At 45.7% G+C, this 18,758-nt stretch overlaps 1 protein-coding gene across 10 annotated transcripts in view; it reads right to left on the bottom strand.

Annotated features, from left to right (window-relative positions):
* HDAC7 (histone deacetylase 7) overlaps positions 1-8,426 on the bottom strand; it is a 247,300-nt gene extending 238,874 nt beyond the window's left edge. For 4 of the 10 annotated variants that reach the window (XM_043506268.1, XM_043506274.1, XM_043506273.1 and 1 more), the window contains exon 1: positions 8,112-8,287. In XM_043506268.1, the coding sequence (XP_043362203.1) occupies positions 8,112-8,130 (19 nt within the window). In that variant the 5' untranslated portion in view covers positions 8,131-8,287. Of the gene's footprint in view, positions 1-8,111 lie in introns of all 10 variants that reach the window. The other 6 variants (XM_043506267.1, XM_043506272.1, XM_038378921.2 and 3 more) reach the window with 5 other exon arrangements.
* Between the last annotated feature and the right edge of the window lie 10,332 nt (positions 8,427-18,758).

The raw sequence follows: 18,758 nt of genomic DNA, 5'->3' as shown, positions 1-18,758 counted from the left end.
ATGTATTCACAGCTCTTAATGCACATCATATGCATACACCACACAAGAATATCATCAGTAATGGTCATTACTAATGATCAATTAGTTTTGATGAATATTTATGAATATGAATGATCATTAGTTTTCAAATGATACCTCACAAGCATATTTTGTACAAAAATTATTACAATAGTGTGTAGGGTATCAATATATCCCCTGCGTAAACTTATCAAGCTCAGTTTTAAAACAAGTTCGGTTTTAAAGGATTAAAACCATGCACTGCTACAGACTAAGGACTGAGTGGCTAGGCAGCAGTTCTGCAGAAAAGGACCTACAGATTACAGTGGACGAGAAGCTGGATATGAGTCAAGAGTGTGCCCTTGTTGCCAAGAAGGATAACGGCATTTTGGGCTGTATACATAGGAGCGTTGCCAGCAGATCGAGGGACATGATAATTCCCCTCTATTCATCATTGGTGAGGCCTCATCTGGAGTACTGTGTCCAGTTTTGGGCCCCACACTACAAGGAGGATGTGGAAAAATTGGAAAGAGTCCACTGGAGGGCAACAAAAATGATTAAGGGGCTAGAGCACATGACTTATGAGGAGAGGCTGAGGAAACTGAGATTATTTAGTCTGCAGAAGAAAAGAATGAGGGGGGATTTGATAGCTGAAAGGGGGTTCCAAAGAAGATGGATCTAGACTGTTGTCAGTGATAGCAGATGACAGAACAAGGAGTAATGGTCTCAAGTTGCAGTGGGGGAGGTTTAGGTTGGATATTAGGAAAAACTTTTTCACTAGGTAGGTGGTGAAGCACTGGAATGGGTTACCTAGGGAGGTGGTGGAATCTTCTTCCTTAGAGGTTTTTAAGGTCAAGCTTGACAAAGCCCTGTCTGGGATGATTTAGTTGGAGATTGGTCCTGCTTTGAGCAGGGGGTTGGACTAGATGACCTCCTGAGGTCCCTTCCAACCCTGATATTCTATGATTCTGCCCCACTACTCCCTGGGGAGGCTGTTCCAGAATTTCATTCCTCTAATGGTTAGAAACCTTCACCTAAATTCAAGCCTCAATTTATTAATGGCCAGTTTAGATCCATTTGTTCTTGTGCCAGCATTGGCCTTTAACTTAAATAACTCCTCTCCCTCCTGGTGTTTATTCCTCTCCTGTATTTATAGAACGCAATCGTATTTCCCCTCCGTCTTCCTTTTGTTAGGCTAAATGAGCCAAACTCCTGAAGTCTCCTCTCATAAGGTCGGTTCTCCATTCCTCAGATCATCCTAGTTTTCCTCCTCTGCACCTGTTCCAGTCTGAATTCATCTTTGTTAAACATGGGAAACCAGAATTGCTCACAGTATTCTAGGTGAGGTCTCACCAGTACCTTGTAATAACACTTCCCTATCTCTACTGGAAATACCCTGCCTGATGTATCCTAGGACTGCATTAGCCTTTTTCACAGCCTCATCACGTTGGCAACTCATAGTAATCCTGTGATAGACTTATACACCCAGGTCTTTCTCTTCATCTGTTGCTTCCAACTGATACGTCCCGAGCTTATAGCAAAACCATTTGTCGTTAGTCCTTAAGTGCAGGACCTTGCACTTTGCACTATTAAATTTCCTTCCATTTCAATTACTCCAGGTTTCAAGGTCATCCAAATCTTCTTGTGTGCTGTTCTGGTCCTTCTCTCTCTATTGGCAGTACCTCCCAAATTTGTGTCATCATCAAATTTTATTAGCGCACACCCATGTTTTGTGCCAAGGTCATTAATGAAGATGTTAAATAAGATTTGTCCCAAGACTGATCCTTTAGGAACTTCACTAGTAACCTTCCTCCAGCCTGATAGTTCACTATTCAGCATGGACTGTTGTAGTCTCCCCTTTAACTAGTTCCTTACTTATCTTTCGATTCTCATCGACTCATAGAATCATAGACCCATAGGGTTAGATGGGACCACAAGTGTCATCTAGTCTAATCCCCTTTCAAGATGCAGGATTTGTTGTGTCTAAACCATCCCAGATAGATGGCTATCCAGCCTCCTTTTGAAAACCTCCAGTGAAGGAGGAGCTTCCATGACTTCCCTAGGCAGTTTGTTTCATTGTCCTTCTGTTCTTAGTTAGGAAGTTTTTCCTGAGATTTACTCTAAATCTGCTATGCTGTAGTTTGAACCTATTGCCTCTTGTCCTGCCCTCTGTGGCAAGAGAGAACAATTTTCTCCATCTTTTAATGGCAGTCTTTCAAGTATTTGACAACTACTATCATGTCCCTCCTTAATCATCTCTTTTCCAAACTAAACATACCAGTTCCTTCAGCCTTTTGCTCATATGGCTTGCATTTGATAATCTTTGTCGTTCTCCTCTGGATCCTTTCCAGTTTCTCTACATCCTTTCTATAGAACAGTGACCAAAACTGAACACAGTACTCCATCTGAGGCCTAAACAGTGCTAAATATAGCAGTACTATCACCTCCCCTGATTTGCATGCTATGCCTCTGATAATCTGAACCAAAATTGCATTTACTTTTTTTGCAACAAACTCCCTCCCAGAGGCTACACCCCTCACCCCATCCTGCACCCCAACACTCTGCCCCAGCCTGCAGCCCCCTCCTGCACCCAATCTCTCTCCCAGAGCCCACACCCCTCACCCCCTCCTGTACCCCAATCCCCTGCACCAGCCTGGAGCCCCCTCCTGCACCAAACTCCTTCCCAGAGCTTGCACCCCTCACTCCTGCATCCCAATTCCCTGCAGCCTATGTGAGTCTTACTGTTTTGCATGAATGCTGTGTGTGCCTCAGTTTCCAATATCTAGGTGGTGGGAATAATCGTGTGTGACTTTTGTGGGGGTTGCTCCAGGTGCCTGCACCGATGCTATGGTCGCCCCTTCATAACCTGAGACCCAGGATGGGGATGCGACCAGGTGACTCTTGGCCTGGGAAGTGAGACAAAGGCCGGAGGAGGAGCAACAGGCAGGGCAGGAGCCAGGCAGCTGGAAGTGAGTCAGTCTCGGCTGGCTTGGGGCCTAGGGGGAGGGCCAGAGCCCTGGCTCTGGGCTCCCCTCCCACCAAGATGGGCTTGGCTGAAAGTCACTGATTTCTGTGCTAACAAGTTCTGACCTACGCTGTGTTCCTGTCGACTAATAAACCTTCTGTTTTATTGGCTGGCTGAGAGTCACATCTGACTGCAGAGTTGGGGTGCAGGGCCTTCTGGCTTCCCCTGGGCAGACTTGCTGCGGGAAGCGCACAGCGTGGAAGGGGATGCAGAATGCTCTGAGGTCAGACCCAGGAAGGTCGAAGCTGTGTAAGCTTCTTCCCCTGGAGACAGTATACTCAGTGAGAGGAGGCATGCTTCCCCAGAGTCCTGACTGGCTTTGTAGGGAGTAGTTCCAGAGCATCACTCCGGTGACTCCGTGACAACACCCCACAGTTAAGAATGTTACACTGATTTGTGACAATCCTTGAAGGATTTTGGATCTATAAACCACAAATGACACTAATAAAAAGTAAAACATATGAAATATCCAATGGATTCTATGAGATTAGGTGCAGTGTGACCATATGACCCCGGCACCCAAACTCCCTCCCAGAGTTTGCACCCCTCACTCCTGCTCCCCAGCTCCCTGCCCCAGTCCGGTGAAAGTGAGTGAGGGTGGAGAAGAGTGAGCGACGGGTTGGGAATGGAGTGAGTGGGGTTGGGCCCCTGGGAAAGGATGGGGCCTCAGGGAAAGGGTGGGGTTGATCCTGGATTGATCTTAAATTCAAAAAGTGATCTTGTGCATAAAAAAGTTGGTGACCACTGCTTTACTGAAATCCACGTTGATTGGATCTACTGCATTTCTTTTGTCTAGAAAATCAGTTCTCTTCTCAAAGAAAGAGATCAGGTTGGTCTGACACAATCTACCTTTTGTAAAACTGTGTTATATTTTATCCCAATTACCTCTATGTCCTTAACTATTCTCTTTCAAAATTTGTTCTAAAACCTTGCATACAAGTGAGGTCAAACTAAAGGGCCTGTAATTATCCAGATCACTTTTCCCCCCTTTCTTAAATATAGGGTACTATATTAGCAATTCTCCAGTCATAGGGTACAACCCCTGAGTTTACAGATTCATTAAAAATCCTTGCTATTGGGTTTGCAATTTCATGTGCCAGTTCCTTTAATATTCTTGGATGGAGATTATCCGGGCCCCTGAGTTTGACTCTTTGAGTTTGGCTTCCACGTTGGGTATGGTCATTTCTATTTCCATATCATCATTCCCATTAGCCTCCCTGACACTGCTCCCAAGCTCTTCATTACCTTTATTAATAACGAAGAGAAAATATTCATTTAGGTGTTGAGCCATGCCTAGATTATTTTTAATCTCCACCACCATCCTTATTGGTTTAGCTGTCCCACTTCTTCTTTCCTTGTTTTACTTTTATTTATATAGCTAAAGAACCGTTTACTAATTGATTTTAGTGTACTTTGTAAAGTCTAGCTGTGCTTGGCTTTTGTCAGTTCTTACTTTTTCCTTTTACATTTTGACCTCCAAGAGGTAGCTTTTGTTGCTAATCTATCCCATCTTCAATTCCTTGTAGGCTTTCTCCTTTCTCTTAATCACCTGTTTGAAATGTTTGCTCATCCAGTTTGGTATGCATTCCTTCCCAATGATTTTTTTCTCTTTGCTTGGGAAGCAGGCTTTAGACAGTTTCTGCAACTTTGACTTAAAGTAATTTCATACCTCCTCCACATTCAGATCCTTGAGTTCATCAGTCCACTTCCCTGACTACTTCCCTTAATTTTTTAAAGTTTGGCCTTTTGAAATCAAGGACCCTAGTTGCAGACTGGTTTTGTTAATTTTTTTACTTAGTTTAAATTAAATAAACTCATGATCACTCAAAAGTTGTCTTCCACAACCACTTCTTCTCTGAGGTCCAATACTAAATCTAAAGTGGCATCACCTCTTGTCAGTTTGGTGATTACTTGGTGAAGAAATGTCAGCTAACACATCCAGGAATATCTTAGTCCTACCCAATGTTAGTAGCATATATATGTCCAGGAAATTAAAGTATCCCATAATCACACAATTCCCATAGTATACATTTAATTAAAAACATTAACGAGGTCTCTATCCATATCCAAATTGAATCCTGGGGGGTCTGTTACAGTCACCAAGTACTATCCTAGTGGAGCCTCTGTTACCTTTCTTCCCCAAAGTGATTCTGACCCCAACAGAATCCATTTTATCCATTCCATCACTTCTAATTTCTTTACAATCTACCTCATCATTAATATACAGTGCTACTCCACCACCTTTATCTTTAATACCACATACTCTTCAATACCTGTGTTTCAGTCATGTCTACTATTCTCCCATGTTTCTGTTATCCTTATAATATCTGGTTTCACTTCCTGCACCAGTAGTTCTAGTTCCTCTATTTTGTTACCCAGGCTCCTTGCATTGGTGTTCAGACATCTTAGTTGTTTCTGCTTGGCTTTCCCCAGATTCCTCACCCAATTGGGTGCAGCCATTTTATTGTCAGTATCGCATACCTGACTGTTACTGTCAGTGGCAATTGCATCTTTGTTCCTAGATATATGAGTTTACATTTGGCCACTTTGAAATGCATGTTTGTTCCAGTTTACCAAGCAATCCAGATTGCTCTATATCAGTGTCCTGTTCTCTACATTATGTACTGCTCATTCAAACTTTGTGTCATCTGCAAACTTTATCAATGATGATTTTATGGTTTTTTCCTAGTGATTGATAAAAACGTTAAACACTGTAGAGCCCAAAACTTATCCCTGCAGGACCCCCCTTGATACACACCCTCTCAATGATGATTCTTTCTTTATAATTACATGTTGAGACTTATCAGTTAGCCAGTTTTTAATCCATGACCATTTTATGGTTTTGTGCTCGCTGTAGGTTTGCTGTGGGGACTTAATCTCACGTGCAAGTCATTGACTGTTCCTTTCAATGACACTAAGAGTCTATCCGTACCACAAAGGATGCCAATAAAAATGTTAGATCTCTGCATGCTGTAGTGACTCCTGCCTCCCTAAATGGTAGAAGGGTTCACCACACCAAGGAAAGGGACAGGAATTTGGGACAATAGATGGGTAGTGTACAGGATTTGGGTAGTATCCCATTAAATAGTTTGTGAGCCCTCTAGTGGTGCTCACTGTGTTCTCTGTGTTAGAAATCAGTCAGAGCAGCAGTGTGTGTATAGAACTAGGGCAGCATGTTGTTTATGTATTTGGCAAACACAATCATTTGGGACCCAACTCTGCCTGTGTGGTTTCTTGTGTAAAGAACAAAAGACATTCCATTATGTCTAAGAGAGGAACCTCCCAGCACACACTTTTCTGTCTGTTTCTTTGAGAGCATGTGGCACAAACTGTCACCTTAGTCTGTGTGGTATGTAGATTGTAGTGGATTTTTTACCTTCAGTCCTTTTGGTATGATGTCCATCTGTTTGCATTTGGAAAGGAAGATGATGTCTGTCTCTATCTGTACAAGTTTTTTCATGAAGTTGATAGATTTCCACTCCATACGGCTAAATTCAGTGCCTTGCATAGTGACAGGTTTCAGAATAGCAGCCGTGTTAGTCTGTATTCGAATACAGACTAACACGGCTGCTACTCTGAAAATTTTCTGTCTGTGTTCACCATCCTTCAGACATTGCAGGCAGGATAAGGATTAGCCTCCAGGAGCAATGATGGGAATTTTGGACAACTGAGGGAGCTGGTGTCTGACTCATAACTTCCTGTATCTCATCCCATTCTTCCCTTCCCTAGAAATGGACCTGGTATAGGTGGTAGAAAGTCAGGGACATAAAGGATGTGTCCAGAGAAAATTGTGGGGTCTTCATAAGTCATTGCATTGCACAAAATCATATTTTATAAACTTTCCAACTCCTCCCTTCCCCTCTCTTGCTGGTTCAACAAGCTCCACTCCAGTTGCATGATGAACTCTGCAGTCCCTTACTCTGAACAAGAGATGTGGCAAAAGCAACAATAGGCATCTTAGAAGGCAGCAATGGCAGTCTGTAGCTAAAATACATCTGAGGGAGCTGGCTGACCTATATTATCTATAATGGCCCCTAATGTCTATGAACCCCCCCTTGAATTTGCCCTCCATACCCCCCAGCTGACCTAGCTGTCTCCAAAATCTGCTTTGTTGGTGGATTATGAGTCACATGAAATAGTATTTTAGCACCATGAGATGCCACAGATGTTGAGCCCTAGTGTTTCTTGTGGCAATGGGTGAAATTGATCATTCCCCAAACATTGATAGCAAACCATTTCTTCTCTCCATACTAGCACAGCTAAGCTTCAAGTCACTGAAAACCTCCTCTGCTTTTCAGTCTGCCTCGCTTATAGTTCCCTTTGATTCTATCTCACATACAAAATAGGTCAAATTCACATGCGGCCAGATTGAAAAATGTCTGTTAAAGGCAGGTAATAGAAGTGATATGCGTGTCAGCAAGAGAAGGCTGCTGTGCCCAGACAACTCCTCTTCCCCTTGAACTTCTTGTCTCTTAAACTCAGACCTGGTAATCTGGGGATCTTAATATTCTTTCTGTCAGACATGATAATGGGGTTTCCATTGCAAGTGCATCTCTTTGTGGGGTCCTTTAAAACATTGCATCTGGGATTACACCTTCTCAATACTAATAAGAAAGATTTCCTCCCAGAGCCCAGCTCAGGATCACAGTCTGATCCATATATTGCATAATGTTTGTTTTTCTTTTCTGAGAGTTTGAGGAGGTAAGAATCCTTCCTGCCTTGCTGAAAATCCAGAGTCTACTCAGTTGCATAGGTGGGCCCCTGTTCAGCAAGCCAATGGAGTGACTCCAAATTTACAGAGGTGTAACTGAGAGCAGAATTTTGCCCACTGTATCTGGCAGGGACATTTTACTCTTTCACATACATCCAAAGTTCAGCACAATCCCAAGCAGTGCTCGGTGTTTTTCACATGCTTAGAAACTTTAGCTTTTGCCCTTCCTCCACACAAGCGAAATAGGAGAGGAGCCCAGGACCTACCCACAGTGGGAAAAAACACCTACCATGTTCACAGTTATTTCATTGCAAGCAGAAACACAGTCATAATTGCAGAAGATCCAGTGACCAACAGGACAATAGGCAGGCTACTCACCCTGACTTAGTCCTTGCATCCAGAGGAATTAAAGCCCTTGAAGATGAGGTCTCATTGTTCAAGCTGTTTCTTAAGGGAGGCAGTTGCTTTCTTTATATCACAAGATTCGCTGAGGTTCAGTAAGAGAGAGAGAGAGAGGAAGGCAGAAGGGGAGGGACTGAGAGAAGGGCCCAGAGGCCGTATAGAATGACAATGGAAGGAAATGCTTTATCAAACCTAGAAAGCCTGGCCAACCCGGCCCTGGGAATGCAGAAAAAAAAAGGCTTGAAGAAGAAAAGTTAGCTAAGCTGTTCTGGGTGCCTCTCTTGGCTACACATAGCCCCACTCCCCACCAACCCCTCATAACACATGCACAATGCAAGATGATGGAAACTGTCAGATGCAAAGCTCTTTTTTGATTAAGCAAAGAGAAGTTTTGGCATTTAAAAAAAAAAAAGGAATTGGAATCCAAAGTGCTCCCCTCCTCCCCTGACTCCAGCCTTCCAAGTTTCTATGAGTCAAATGTTAGCAATGTGTTACCGAAATGTTACTAATCTGGTATGCTGCATCTGAGAGGGTTAAGCTAATAAAATTTGTGTTTGTGGGCTGGGGGGAAAGTTGTCATCAGAGAGCATTTTCTCTCTTTCTCTCTCTCTTTTTTTTGAGGGGGAGGGAAGAGTCCAATATCTTCTTTGGGTAGGGTTAACTAACATGTAAAGCTGACATTATACTGATTTGGTGTTAACCCACCATTCTCTGCATGGAACACAAGGGGAGGTCACATAATTTTTTATTAGTATTAAGAGAGAGAGAGGAAGGGTTATTATCCTTATGTTACAGATGGGGGAAACTGAGCCCAGAGAGATCAAGTGACTTGCCCGAGATGATACAGGAAAGCCAGAGCTCAGCCAAGTTTGAACCCAGAGCTTGTGAGACCCAGGCCTTCACAGTGATGAGAAGCTGGATAAGAGTCAACAGTTTGCCCTTGTTGCCAAGAAGGCTAACAGTATATTGGGAGCATTGCCAGCAGATTGAAGAAAGTGATTATTCCCCTCCATTTAGCACTGGTGAGGTCACATCTGGAGTATTGGGTCCAGTTTTGGGCCCCCCACTACAGAAAGGATGTGAACAAATTGGAGAGAGTCCAGTGGAGGGCAACAAAAATGATTATGGGGCTGGGGCACCTGACTTATGAGTAGAGGCTGAGGGAACTGGGCTTATTTAATCTGCAGAAGAGAAGAATGAGGGGGGATTTGATAGCAGCCTTCAACTTCCTGAAGGGGGGTTCCAAAGAGGACGGAGCTCAGCTGTTCTCAGTGGTGGCAGATGACAGAACAAGGAGCAATGGTCTCAAGTTGCAGTGGGGGAGGTCTAGGTTGGATATTAGGAAACACTATTGTGGGGTCACAGAAACTCCCTTCATGCATCCGATGAAGTGAGCTGTAGCTCACGAAAGCTTATGCTCTAATAAATTTGTTAGTCTCTAAGGTGCCACGGGTACTCCTTTTCTTTTTGAGAAACCCCCTTGAGATTGCCACCTGATGTGCTGAGACTACCTCTGAGCCCGTTTTCCCTGGCAGCTTGGGACTTCAGTACCTTGCCTGGGTGTGCCAGACACACTAGCCTGCTACAAACACAGACCCAGATCTGAACCACATCCCTCAAAAGCTGCAAGCTAACTGAAAACAGCTTAAGAAGTGCTCCTGTCTCCAACACCAAGTTCTCAATGGGATCCAAACCCCAAATAAATCTGTTTTACTCTGTATAAAATTTAGACAGGGTAAGCTCATAAGTTGTTCACCCTCTATACTCTACACCCTCTACTGATAGAGAGATATGCACAGCTGTTTGCTCCCCCGGGTATTAATACTTGCTTTGGGTTAATTAATAAGTAAAAAATGATTTTATTAAATATAAAAAGTAGGATTTAAGTGATTCCAAGTAATAACAGAAAGAACAAAGTAAATTACCAAGCAAAATAAAACAAAAACACGCAAGTCTAAGCTTAATACAGTAGAAAACTAAATGCAGGTAAATCTCACCCTCAGAGGTGTTCCAATAAGCTTCTTTGACAGACTAGACTCCTTCCTAGTCTCCATCTCCATCCTTAGAGGTTTTTAAGGCCCAGCTTGACAAAGCCCAGGTTGGGATGATTTAGTTGGGGTTGGTCCTGCTTTGAGCAGGGCGTTGGACTAGATGACCTCCTGAGGTCCCTGCCAACCCTGATATTCTATGATTCTATGATTTACAAGATTCATAGACTGTAAAGTCAGAAAGGGCGATTGTGATCATCTAGTCTGATGTCCTGTATAACACAGGCCAGAAAATCTCACTCATTTACCTCTGTAGTGAGCCTGATAAATTGTGGTTGCTAAAGAATATGTAGCAGAAAGGCATCCAGTCTGGCTATAAAGCCATCAGGGGATGGAGTATCCACAGATTTGCTTAGTAGGTAGTTCCAGTGGTTAATCACTCCCACTGTTAAAAAAAATTGTGCGTTACTTCTCATTTGAATTTTTCTGTGTTTAATTTCCAGACTGTCTTCGATAAAGTAAAGAGCTTTATAATATCCAGTATTTTCTACTCATGAAGGTTCTTACCCATTGTCATCAAATTACCCATTGATCTCTTTAATAAGCTAAACAGATTGAGCTCCTTAAATCTCCCATTGCAAGGCCTTATTTCCAGCCCTCAAATTATTGTTGTGACTCTTCTCTGCACCCCTTCCAATTTTTCAACAGCCTTCAAAAATGTGGACACCAGAACTGGATGCAGTATTCCAGTACTGATCTCACCAATGCCCTATACAGAATTAAACTCACAACATCACCCCTCCTCTCAGCTCCGATCTCTTTTCAGGGGTAGAATAACAAATAATAATATGCCACACTCTGGCATGCCTGCAGCATCACTATGTCTAAACTCTGTGGCACTCAGAGTCCTGTGGCCTCATGTCAGACACCCAAACATTTATGCGGTCTGAACAACAGAATATCCATCCCCTGGGAAAGTCTGAGAGTTTGAAATTTGTGTTTGCCCCAAAGCAAGACAAAAAGTTGAAATCTTGGAATTTTTCACAAAAAAAAGTATTCTGAAATATGTCATTTCAACCATATTTTGTTTCAGCTTTATTGTTTAGCATAATATAATCATGTTTTGACTGATTATATAATATTATAAACAATAAAGTCAAAACTAAATATTTTTTATCTCAATGAAACATTTTAATAATTTCTCTATGAACATTTTGATGAAATTGATATGTCCCTGTGAAACATTTCAATTTAGTCAAATGAGCATTTTCAGATGGAAATTGTTACATCAGAACATTTTAACCAGTTTGTTTACATCCATTCATGCATCAAAAATATATGCTTACATGCAAACAGCCTTCCCAGAGACATGTAGAGAACTTGCTTGTTGGTTAAGTTTGGCAGCAATGAAAATAAATAGCCCTGATACCTTCCCAGAGCTTCTAGTAACAAATAGACATTGATTTAAATGCGAATTAGGCACTTAGGTGCTTTTGAGAATCCCACTAGGGAACTAACTGCTTCTTTAGGCACCTAAATACCTTTAAAAATCTGGCCCTAAGTGCCTAAATCAGTTTTGACACTAGGCCTTAGGCTACTAAATTAGTTAGGAGCTTTTGAAATGTTAAAAATTCTCTTGATCTCATTCAGTTTGCCACACTGCCTTTCAGAAGGAATGTGTTAAATTATATATTAGAGAGACAAGGTGGCTAAGTTTCAGAGTAGCAGCCGTGTTAGTCTGTATTCGCAAAAAGAAAAGGAGTACCCGTGGCACCTTAGAGACTAACAAATTTATTAGAGCATAAGCTTTCGTGAGCTACAGCTCACTTCATCAAGGTAATATCTTTTCTTGGAGCAACTTCTGTTGGTGAGAAAGACAAGCTTTTGAACTTACACAGAGCTTTACCTTGTCTCTCTCACCAGCCGAAGTTGGTCCAATTAAAGATATTACCTCATCCTCCTTGTCTCTCTGATATCCTGGGACCGACAGCGCTACAACAACACTGCATACAAATTATATATTAGGCAGAGCTGGAAGAGGAAACAGTTTTCCCATCGCATAAAACAATTTGGGATTTCAAACAAAATTATCCAAATTGGGGGGGAAATAATCAAAACATTGAACATTTTCAAGAACTCCCCCCCACCACCAATTTTTTTTTTATTCAGGTCAATTGATGTCAACTTTTTTTAAATTCTTTTATGTTTTTAAACTATAATTACCTTATTCCTATCATTAGCTTATTGTTATATCAACAATCAGACAATTACATTTAATAAAATGAAACATTTCAACAATCTCAAACCTTTTTTTTCAAAAATGTTTCAAGTTGCAATACTAATGGACTCTGAACCTTTCCTGCCCCAAAGTTTTAGTTCTGATGAACTGGCATTTTCCAGGAAAAAAACACTATCAAAAAATTCCCAGCCAGGTCAGAATTAACCTATGCCATGTCTAGTTATTAGCCCTCACTCTGCTCCCAAAGCAGGAATCCTGTTACCCAGCATCCCACTGCTGTCTCACAAAGAATGTAACCTGCTGGCAATATATATGTTGTTGTTCCTCTTCAGCCTGGTGCACACACAGACGAGTTGAACATGCACTGACCCACAGTTACTGCTCATGTGGAAAAGCTCTGATCTGTGGTTATGACCCATGTGGGGGAAAAATATTATATTAAGTGATTAAAGATGGTGTCCTAATTCATATGCCCAAGGGGGCTGCACTGAGGTTCTACAGATCTTTTAAATGTAGGCATTTCCTAACTGTTGGGTGTTTGACTTTCTGTCCTTAATAGTCTTTTAATATAGCTTTTTAAAATAATTGTTTCCTTGTTATCTTGTTCTCCCTCCATATGTCTGTTGTCTCTTTTCTTTTATTTAGATTATTAGCTTTTCAGGGCAAGAACTGTCTCGTTGTTCTGTTTGTAGTGCGCCCTGTACAATGGGGCCCTAAACACGGGCTAAGGCCCTACATGCTACTGGAATACAAAAATAAATAAATAAATAATACCAATAATATATCTCTAGGACCTCCTCTAAGGGAGGACCCTGAGATAACTGTAATTGTTAAAATCAGTTTATATTGCAAAATGTCACATTTAGAAGTGAATTTGGGTGTTGTGTTAATATCTATTGTTTTATTTTTATTGTTAGCAATTTGGTAATGAACATTGCTCTTTTAACTTAATTGCAGAGTGTATCTGAAGGAATCTGACCTCAATGTGTTGGTGATATTGCCTGTGTATCCAGAGGATGGGAGACCCTGCCTGTGTCAGCACCTAAAAGATCAGAAATTGATATAACAAGTTGATCTTTCCAGAAAGCCGGGTGGAACGTGAGCACATATGGGGAGCACATGCCTCATATGTTAATGAACCTTTCTGCTACAAGTCACTAGTTTGAATCCATCCCAGCTCAGAGGGGACTGAAAGTTACTCCCACCAAATGGAAGGTTAGTGGCACTTGTATGAGCTGAGTTTGGTGGGTCTCAGTTCCAGCTCACCTGTAACAAACACAGCAACAGCCTTTGCACTAAATAGCATGGCTCCTAGAGGAAGTCCCCTGTCACAGATCAGTCTGGCAGGGCCGTGTATGTGTAAAACTTGCCCTGCTGTTGCTCTGTAAATAAACAGATGGCTTCCTTTTCCAGGATTTTCAAGCTGATGCCTTTCGTCCCCAGAGAGGCTGTCTGTGGCTATAAGGCTACTCTCCTTAGCATCTCCAATTCAGGCAGAGTTCACTGGGTGATGTACATTGAGTGCATGCATGCTGTCTGGAGTTCTCTGCTTAGTGTTTCTTTCTGGTGCCCTTTTACTAAATCTTTGACCTTGCTCCCATCCTGCCCTTCTTAAGCAGTTTCCCCAAAGTTAGATTATCCTAGTTCCTTCCTCCCCTGCTTCTCTGGGGATAGGCCACAGTCAGCTGTTGAAGGTTTCTTCAGCGGTGTTCTTCTGATGCACAAAGGGGCCTGTCACGGACTCACAGGTCGTGCCCACTCTTGGCCCCGTGCGGTCCCTGGGAGGAACCCCCTTCAGTGAGACAGCCCTTCTCGGGGGTCCACTCTCTCTCAGGGGTTAAGCCCCTCCGCCTCCTGGAACCACACTTCTCTGAGCCTTAGCACACCTGTTTCTCATCCTCTGTAACAACAAACTCCCTCTCCCATCACCTTGTTAAACCGGTAACACCTAGGGAAACTGAATCCTACCCCCTCTGCATGCAAACCATTGGAAAAACAAGGGAAAAACACGAAAATCCCCCACTTTGTCACATCTCTCCCCACTTCAAGTCTGAACTGAGCGGGGTCACTTAGCCAGTGACCTGGGGAAGTTCAAGGGCCCCGCCCCATGTTAAAGCATCGGCTGTGACACTGGCATTCCCCCCTCACATGGACCACCTCCATGTCATAACCCTGGAGGAGAAGGCTCCATCTCAGCAGCTTGGCATTAGCCTCTTTCAGTTGGTGCAGCCACATCAGGGCTGAATGGTCAGTGTCGACAGTGAAGCACCGCTCAAATTGATATGGCTGCAGTTTTTTAAGGGTCCACACCATGGCCAGGCATTCCTTCTCTATGGCTACATAGTGCTGCTCCTGGGGCAGCAGCTTCTTGCTCAGGTACACAGTGGGGTGTCTCTCCCGTTTAGTGTCAGTTTGCATCAGCACCGCAGCCAGCCCTGTGTCTGAGGCATTGGTAAACATCAGGAAGGGTTTGTTAAAATCCGGGTTTAGCAGCATCGGGCTTTGGATAAGCCCCCTTCAGCGCACAGAGAGCCCTCTGGCACTGCTTGTTCCAGACCACCTTGTCCGGCTTTCCCTTCCTACAAAGCTCCATGAGAGGAGCTGCCAGGGAGCTAAAGTGGGGCACAAACCTCCTGTAGTATCCTTTCATCCCAATGAAAGCCTGGACCTGCTTCTTAGTCTGGGGAGGGCGCCAGTCCTTGATTGCCTCCACTTTGGCTGGCTCCAGCTTCAGGTGGCTGCTCCCCAACTTGTGACCCAGGTATGACACCTCTGCCATCCCCACCTTGCACTTTCCAGCTTTTATGGTCAGTCCTGCATCCTGGAGATGACCCAGCATCCTCTTCACCTGGGACACATGTTCTTCCCAGGTCTGGCTAAAGACACAGATATCGTCAATATATGCTAGAGCAAAGTCTTCCAAGCAGGTGCCCCCTTGAGGCCGAAAGGCAGGACCAGGAACTCAAAGAGCCCTACTGGGGTGGTGAAGGCAGACTTCACCCTGGCCTCTGGGTCCAAAGGCACCTGCCAGTAGCCTTTGGTAAGATCCATGGTAGTGAGGTACCTGGTGCCTCCTAACTTGTCTAAGATCTCATTGGTCCTAGGCATGGGGTACACAACAGACACGGTGATGGCATTGAGCTTCCAATAGTCCACACAGAACCAGATCAACTCCTCCTTTTTGGGGACCAGCACCATGGGCGAGGCCCGCGGGCTGGAGGATGGCAGAATCACCCCTAAAGCCAGCATGTCCCCGACCTCTATCCAGGTCCTGGGCTGTTTTTCCAATTACTCTGAATGGGGAACACCTGATGGGAGGGTTGGCTCCCATCTCCACCAGTGGACAGCCAGGTTAGTGAGCCCAGGCCGGTTGGAGAACAACTGCCGGTATGAATGCAGCACCTCTCTGATCTCTGCCTGCTGGGCAGAGGTTAGCTGGTCTGAGAGGAGAATTGATTCCAGCGAGGGGTCAGCCCCCACCTCAGGAGGAGTCCCACCAGGGGATCCTCTCCCTTCTCCTCCCACTGCCCACACCCAGCCAGCACCAACTTCTCCCTGTTCCAGTATGGCTTCATCATGTTGGCATGTTGCACCCGGGGGCTGTGTGCCCAGTTGGACAGTTCCACAACATATTTCACCTTGTTTACCTGTCTGATGACCTTGAAGGGGCCGTCCCAGGCAGCTTGCAGCATGTTCTTCCTCACAGGGATGAGAAACATCCCCTGGTCCCTGGTAGCATAGTAGCAGGCATGTGCTGAGCGGTCGTACCAGACCTGCTTCCTCTGTGCCCTTGCTAGGTTTCCCCTGGCCAAGCCCATGAGCTTTTCCTGGAAAGTCAGTACATAGTCCACCAATGATTCTCCATCAGGAGAGGTCTTCCCCTCCCACTCGGCCCTCATCAAGTCGAGGGGTCCCCTCACTCTCCTCCCATACAGCAACTCGAATGGGGAAAACCCTGTGGATTCCTTGGGCACTTCCGTGTATGCAAACAGCAGATGGGGTAAATACTTGTCCCAGTCCTGTGGGTGCTGGTCCATAAAGATTTTCAGCATCATCTTTAGGGTACCATTGAACCTCTCCACCAGCCCGTTGGACTGAGGGTGGTACGCTGAGGCCCAGGTGTGTCAGACCCCACACTTCTCCCACAAGCACTGGAGCAGGGTTGACATGAAGATAGACCCCTGGTCTGTAAGGACCTCCTTGGGGAACCCCACTCTGCTGAAAATGGTCAACAGTGCATCTGTCACAGTGTCTGCCTCGATAGAGGACAAGGCCACTGCCTTGGGGTAGCACGTAGCAAAATCTACCACCACCAGAATGTATTTCTTCCCTGACCGGGTCGCCCTGCTGAGGGGCCCCACTATGTCCATGGCCACCTTCTGGAAAGGCTCCTCTATGATGGGAAAAGGTCTCAGAGCTGCTTTACACTTATCCCAGGCCTTCCCCATCCTCTGGCAGGAGTCACAGGACCTGCAATACTGTTGGACGGCATCAAAGGCCCCGGGCCAGTAAAAGTTCTGCAGCAGCCTCTGCCTGGTGCACCGGATGCTCTGATGACCCGAAAAGGGGATATCATGGGCCAAGTACAACAGTCTGTGGCGGTACCTCTGCGGGACCACCAACTGCATCCTGGCTTTCCAAGGTTCAGTTGGTCCTGAACCAGCCCATTCCCGGTACAGGAATCCCTTCTCCCACTGGAATCTCTCCCGGTGGTCCTCCCTCTGGGATCCTGCACCTCTGCGGCCATCCAGGGCCCTCAGCTTCTCCAAGGAGGGATCCTCCTGCAGCTCCATCTGGAATTCAGCTGCTGGGTTTGAGGATACAGCCCTGGTTGGCGGTGCCTCAGGTTCTCCACCTTGGGATGGAGGCTCTGGCCCAGCTCTGTCAAGCCCTACCCTCTGTGCTTTGGTCCCCGCTTTGGGAGGTCCCGCATCCCTCGCTGGCTCTGGCTCCAGGTAAGAACCAGGGTGCTCTGAGTGCCATCTGGCCAGTTCTCCAAGTCATTATCCATTAGCACCTCGGTAGGCAGGTGATCGTGCACCCCAACCTCTTTGGGCCCTCCTTAGGCCCCATTTCAGGTGTATCCTTGCTCCAGGAACCTTGACGGGGGTCATGTATGCATCGGGCACTAGCTGGTCTGGGTCCATTGCCTTGGGCCGCACCAGTATCACATCAACGTCCAGGTCCCAGAACCCCTGGATGCTTCTTCCCCCCATCTCAATGGGGATGATGTGGCGGTTGTCCCCCAGGGCCTGTCCCACATTCACCTGGTGGATTGAGTATGGGTGCTCTGGATCTGGAACCCCGCCTTCCCCTGCTGACCTGGCCTGGCAGTCCCCTCCCCGAAGCATAACCCTATCGACTGCAGCGCCCTGGACCGGCCGTGCCCCCTCTCGGTGGGCTTCCACACAGTTGACACCCCACGGGTTCTGCTTGGCTGCCATTTTCTTCATCTTTAGGCATTGCACACCTTGTGTCCCTTTTGGCCACAGTAAGTACATTTCAGGTCCCTCAAGTCCTGCGAGGAGGGTCGGCCCACCCCGGCATTCACGGGCACCCCTGAGTTGGGCTTCCTGGAGTCCCACCTTTGAGAGGTCTCTGAGTGACTCCCCTTCTGAATCCCTGATGTAGGTCTCCCTCCTGCCCCAGATCTACTGTCCTGCTGTCCTGCCCCTGCACTGCGCAGATCTTTAGGCTTCCTGTCCACTAACCACATCTTAAGGTCTGGAGGGCAGATGTCATACAGCTACCCCAACCCCACCAGGTTTACACACCTCCTCTGCAGTAGTGGCCCCTGTGCCCTTCTCCCACTTGCGGAGATATTCCCCCAGCAGGTTGGCCACCTCCTTGTAGGTGACACGTGGGGTCTTGCGTACACCCTGAAATCGTTTCCTGTACGCCTCGGGGGCCAGTTCAAACTTCAGCAGTAGAGCCTGTTTGAACAGGTCATAGTCCCCCATCTCAATACCATCCATTTGGCTGAATGGCTCTATGGCCTTGTGACCCAGCATGGGGGTCAGACAGCGAAGCCTGTCTCCGGGGTCAATCTGGTTCAGAAAACAAGCCTTCTCAAAGGCTGTGAAATAGGCATCAATATTCCCCCCTCCCCTTAAACTGGGGCAGCAGTTTAGTGTCTAACTTCCCCATAACACTGGCATCTCAGGGCCCTTCCCCACTTACCCCCCGGCAGGCCCTCTTGGCCCACCCCTCTTCCAACTCCAACTTGTGCTTCTGCTGTTCTGCACGGTTCACCAGCCTCCACTCCTCCAGCTCCAGCTCCAGTCTCCGCAGCTCCTCCAGGGAGAAACCTGACTGGGGTCCCCCTGTGCTGACTGGGGAGTCGGGAGCCCCCTGGGGTCTGGAGCCTGTTCCTCAGACTGACAGGTTTCAGAGTAG

The sequence above is a fragment of the Dermochelys coriacea genome, chromosome 20 (assembly GCF_009764565.3).
Source record: "Dermochelys coriacea isolate rDerCor1 chromosome 20, rDerCor1.pri.v4, whole genome shotgun sequence".
NCBI lineage: Eukaryota > Metazoa > Chordata > Testudines > Dermochelyidae > Dermochelys > Dermochelys coriacea.
This window is presented reverse-complemented; position numbering and strand designations above follow the sequence as displayed.